Source organism: Protopterus annectens, chromosome 12.part0 (assembly GCF_019279795.1).
Source record: "Protopterus annectens isolate FY-2018-M chromosome 12.part0, PAN1.0, whole genome shotgun sequence".
NCBI lineage: Eukaryota > Metazoa > Chordata > Ceratodontiformes > Protopteridae > Protopterus > Protopterus annectens.
Genome location: NC_056746.1, coordinates 1,217,076,510 through 1,217,082,509, shown reverse-complemented (window position 1 = coordinate 1,217,082,509; position 6,000 = coordinate 1,217,076,510). Strand labels below are relative to the sequence as shown.

General features: G+C 37.2%; 1 protein-coding gene across 1 annotated transcript in view; it reads right to left on the bottom strand.

The window, feature by feature from the left end:
* The window catches only part of LOC122816270 (bactericidal permeability-increasing protein-like), a 707,989-nt gene that overhangs the window by 207,272 nt on the left and 494,717 nt on the right, over window positions 1–6,000 (bottom strand). Inside the window, exon 9 of the mRNA XM_044089007.1 lies at window positions 3,896–4,072. Coding sequence (XP_043944942.1) covers window positions 3,896–4,072 — 177 coding nt within the window. The remainder of the gene's footprint in view (window positions 1–3,895; window positions 4,073–6,000) is intronic.

The following is a 6,000-nucleotide window of genomic DNA, read 5'->3' as shown; positions in this document are numbered from 1 at the left end:
TTTTTTTCAGGTTTGACAAGCTATCGTTAGACAACTTGTCAGTAATCTCTCTCTCACTTTATACACACACGCACACGCACACACACACACACACACACACACACACACACACACACACACACACACACACACACACACACACACACATAAATATTACACACTGTCAACTGCATCTCAGGAAAAAAATATAAAAAAGAAGTAAAACAAAACAATACAAGGGAAAGATAATTAAAGAAAACAACAATGTACATTGGGACTTTCACCACCTCACCAACAACAATACGGCTTCACTTCTCACATCTCTTTACTTATATTAACTTCATGATTGTAAAACTTCAGGAAAAGGAGACAGACAGCCTTTGCAGAGTATACCACTTCCTGGGTAACTATATAAACTAAAGTGACAGCAATTCTAATTACAAAAAACAAAACAAACAAAAAAACCCCACTAAACTGAACATTTCTACATATCCAACAAAAGAATGAAGTATGGTATTCACATAGGGGATGCCCCTCAAATTCTAGTTTCTTACTCAATTTTAACTCTGCAGGTGCTCTGCTTGTTAGCCGTGTGATGATATGGGCTAGTACCAGCATAGCCAGCTGGAATTCTGTAAAGAATGGTATAGCCTTTGAATATCAAACTGATTTATATGAGATGCTTGTGTTACAAACGTTTTACAACTGTATGGCATTTGAATATCAAACTGTTTTGTGCAGATGCTTATGTTACAAATATATTACAACTGTATGGCATTTGAAAATCAAAATGTGTTTTTAAAGTTGCTAGTGTTAAAAAATGTATCAACAGAGAATCCTGCTGGACAGGAAGAATATACATGTGAGACTGCATGTATATATGTTAGCAAAGGACCCTGGAAGAGAAGCAATTAACCTTAGTCCAGTTAGGTTTGGAAAATCCTTGAAATTAAATTAGCTGTTAAGCCATAAACATGGCACCTCACTGTGATAAATAGGACCAGAGATGGTAGGTCTGTAAAAAGCCTTTGTTCATTAGCTCAGTAAAAAGAAGGGAAGCTCCAGGACACTGCTATAAACATTTAGATGTGTATTATAGCCATCTATGCTAAATTCCTGTCTCAGCTTCAAAGGGGATAATGTGAGAACTTAGAGTCTTCATAGGTTTTTTCATAGGTTAGTACTAGGCTAACTGCCCTTGCGAGCCATTTAAAGCCTAGCCAATTATCCCTTGTGAGACTCAAACCCTGCACCTTGAGTTTATAAGGCAAACACCTTAACCGAGTCAGGTAACTAGATGAGGTAATTCTGCCAGCCATCTTGGAAATTATATTTCAGATATTACAAAGAGAAATCTCATAGTATTAAGTATTCTGTCTTGGTCCTGACAACAAGAAGGACCATTCACCACATCGTTTGCCTTGCTCTATTGAGTAAGTAAAGAACAGTAATTCTCTTAGATTCAGTCAGAAAAATATAGTGAAACTTAGGTAATGTTTTTCTTTGTCTGAGTCTGTCCATCAGTGTTATTTTCAATATTTCCTGTGATTTGAACTCTGTGGTTTACTGTAAATATAATTAGTATTTTCATGTTCTTTTATTATTTATTATTAAATATATTTAAAACTTTTATTGTGGCTGGCCATTTTAGAAAGTAATTAACCTTTGAGACTTAATATATTTATTTGGAAACACTGTGTGGGCCAGTCATGAGGGTTTAGCTATTTTGCTAAACTACTACCATTTGTATTAGTATTAATATTACACAGTATAATTGCACACCCTTTGTTAAGGGCCTTAGAGTAGCTGATTGTGGAGTGTCTAGTAGCAGTGATAACTACCTTATACTTGGGGCAGAAGGGGGCACAGCAGATGAATCTGTGCCAGCCTTTCCCAGGTGTGTGTGTGTGTGTGTGTGTGTGTGTGTGTGTGTGTGTGTGTGTGTGTGTGTGAAAAATAAATCTCAAATAGTGAGGGATGTTGCTACTTGGGGCAGGGACATGAAGCACTGGTTTCACAGAGAGGTTTCTGGAAGACTTGGCTTGGACACTTGGCTAAGGAACTAACCCTACAGGTGTACCAGTAGGAGTCTTATTGTGGACCTGGAGGGAGACTAATATAAAGAGCCTGGGCTGACTACATTCCCTGTGTGCTCCTACGGGAAATTGTGCTTACTGCAGAGAGCTGCATCTGGAAATACTGAGTACATCCATTTGTATTCCAAGTGAACATCCTTCTCCAGTATTAGTGGTGAGGATTCAGGCTCCTTGATCACAGGCCTGGTGAGGGGTCATTGCAAGCTGTTTCCTTTTTTTTGTAGTTTTACATTCATGAATTTGCTTGGAGGGTGAGGGAGAAGGCCAACATGTAAATAGTTATTTATTACAAACATTAGCTCTGTGGAGAAGAAAGAAATGTTCACATACAGTTAATTACTGTTGGCATTAAAATAAAAACCACACTGGTGGTGATTACTGATGTAACACAATACATTATATATAAATTCTAACTCTGACTACAACAAATCACAATAAAAACCTCAGACTTACAGACCTGTGAAGATCTTTAATAGCAGATACATTTAGCAAGGTATACTAGTGTGTCTTTTGTGGGAACTTGAGAAATAACTGACAAAGCAATTTATTCAGTGTGTTGAATTTGTTTTATGGGAGGGGGTATTAAGTAATGAATAATAAATCACTGTCTGGGTAGTAAAGGAGGCAAAAACACTGACTGTGATTTAAGTAGCCTGGAATCACTTAGCAGATATAATTATTTTCTATTTTTGTAAAAACACCAGAAAATTACAAACTGGGACTGTTAGAGTATTGGGAAAATTTTGCAAGTGCAGCATTTTCATGGAATTTGACATTTTAGCCCAGAACATACCCCCCACAACAACCTGCATTTCTTTTCACATTTAAAACATATAAATATTGTCAGATTGCTTTATTATGTAATCTCTAGTGACAATGTGTTTTAAGTTCACATACAGGTGGGTTAACATTAAAATGATGTCATGGTAATGACTAGAAATTATACTTAAGTTATGGGTATAATTTCAAGATTCCTTCTGAAAATGTAAATCAGTGTCTCTGTCAAATTAGTGACCAGGGTGCTAGAGATATGGTCTGGTAAGTTAAGACTTAAAGGCTGACACTAACTTCAGAACATTGCCTGGTTAAGTGACTTGCTCAGAGTCACACAGGAGGCAAATGGAAGCTGATGGAATGAAACCCCATATCACAGGAAGCAGTTTATTAACAGCTCATAGCCTTAACCATCTGTACTAATTGCCAGAGAATGTGCAGGATCATGCATATATTTAGTCACCAGTATTGTAGAACATAACAGGCTGTTGTGGAGATGAGGGAGTTAGGGATAAAATATGAATGATTCACAGTTGCTTGAACTACAGCCTCCATGACTGCCTATGAATAAAAAACAACAAACAACTAGTTGTGTCATAGGAGAACTGATGTTTAGCAGGAGACAGGGTTAAAAATAATATAAAATAAATAATAATGAACTGCAAATAAAGCTACCCATCCTTATAAATGCAACTTGAAATGTGATTCACAAAAAATATAAATAATGTTGTTTTTGGGGTACTGAAAAGTACTTTTCCATGGAAGTTTCTATGTATCACAACAGCCCTGCAGTACAGGAATGACTGAGTGGTAACATAAAAAGGCTTATTGTTAGGTATATAAATCCCTCCAGAGAAAAATGAAACAATAACAAAAGGGTACACAAATCTCTGATTTGTATGATTCTCTAACTCATGTTTCTTTATTTTCTACCCATACAGACACTTGACAAGTGTTACCTTATATGCTAAGCAAGTCACAAGTGCAGAAATGAAATCCTTATAGAATGACTTGATAAGTGCTGCAAAGACACAGAAATGACCTACCTTATCATCATCAATTGTAATTTTCAGAAGGTTTGCAGTGTAGTATACAAAGGCAGCTGAGTTCAGTGAGAACTCAGAGATTCCCAGATATAGCATGTAGTCATTTATATGAGGCAGACTGAAAGACTGCGGCTGGAATGGTGCCTCCTGGTGGTGTCCAATATAATAGAATTCTCCCTAGAAATGGGGAAGATTCGGAAATAATTAATGTGAATCAGGCATAGAAATCATATAACCATCTTGTTGACTCATTTAAAGACGTCAGATATGATTCGCAAGCATTCCCTTTGACCTCCAGCTCAACTCAGCTGGCATTTTGTAACTACTAGTGCATCATTTTAACTTAGTGATGGTGACAATTTTAACCAGTACTCTTACAGTTTTGTTCCATTTACGATCAGCTTATGAATAACTTTAATCTTTTTTCATCTTAACAAGCAGAATGTACTGCTTAACATTTTTTTTCTAATGCACAGAAGGTTGAACAATAGATTTTGTATTTTTTTTATTAAAAGATTTAAGAACATTAATACAAGATCCCATGTAAAACATAATAGGCTCATACGTTTGAGTTAGGCAATTGAAGAGCACTGAGAGCCTTGTCACTGCAATACCCTCTAGTTTTTCTTTCTCTCTCTTTCTCTCTCTCTAAGGGTTTGACATGGACTTACAGATCCCCATCCATGCATCCAGGTTTGTTTTAAAGAGGGGTTAGCAGATACTTTGTTTAACATGGAGTTGGAACTAATCTCATGGAAAGGGGATCTGTTAAAAAAGATATCAATTCCTCAAACATGTTCTGTTGATATTGCATTTTAGATTTGGGTTCTTGGTGCAGGTATTGGTGCTACTTTGTTTTTTTTTTTTTTAATATTTAGGAGGTTAAGCAGGACTGTATCTTTCATAGCCATGTAGGAAAACCATCAGAGGATGTATGAGACAGATTAGAGGGATGATGCTTTTAGACACTCTGTATAACTTAGGGAGTTCTTTGTGATTTGCCAAGATGGGCAAAATACTTGGATGGGTACATACCAAACTGGGCATTATATTCTAATATGGACCTTTTTATGGAGAAATAGAGGAGGACAGTATCTTCCATTGTGTGGGAAGATATACCCTTGGGCCAGGTAGAAAGATTTCTTAACAATAACTGAGACATGGTGGACAAAGGAGAGGTCATTGTCAACAAAAGTGCTTACATCTCTAATAACAGTACCAACTTTGAGAAAGATGTCATTTATGTGGTAGGTGAAGGACATAGCCAGATGCAGCTCTAGGTGAAGCAGGCCTGCTGACTGGTGCAGTGGGGTGGGGCAGCCACAACATTTAATTTTAATTAAACAAAAAAGATGTTTACATTTCTTCTATAAGGACACATACTCTTTCCATGTTTTGTCCGTGGGTGAATGGGTCTTTGGGAGTACAAAACATGCTTCAGCAAAAGGTGTGTTTGCATGCCCTAGTTAGGGATGGCAGGTTAGTTAATTAATTTTCTTAGGCTCACACACTATACCTTGGCTAAAGGAGACAAGAGCCTTAATCATCTACTCCAACTACCAGAGTGTACACATAGTCATCAAAGTTGAGTGAAATGTTCTGAAATGTGTAATTTTGTCATTTATTGGTTCATACGTCTTGTTTCACTGCTTAGTGGAAACAATGTTCAAAACTACAGGGGGTGCATTTCAATGAATGTGAGTTTCAGTGCATTTTTCAACGAAAATGCATTTTCAGGGAATGTGAGCTTCAGGGGAGAGAAATTTACTGTTTCCTATACTAAGTCTGTTTTCAGTGTGTAGCTGTTTGTTTAGCAAATGGCCATCAGTGTTTATGCTATAAAACTTGAATGCAGTGTTAGTAGCACAGCAGGCAGTATACTTACCTTTGTTGCAGAAGGCTGAAGGTTCTATGCCCACCCTATGTAGATAGATTGTTGATACCACAGTGCACTTTAAGGGAGGGAGGATGCTGACTCCTGAGTGTGTCATCCTTTGGATGAGATGTTAAACTGAGGCCCCATTTGTCTGAATTGATGGTTGGTGCTGTGAAATTTTTTACATCCACCTGAGAAGTTCCCCAATACCCTGGCCAAATTTCCCCTA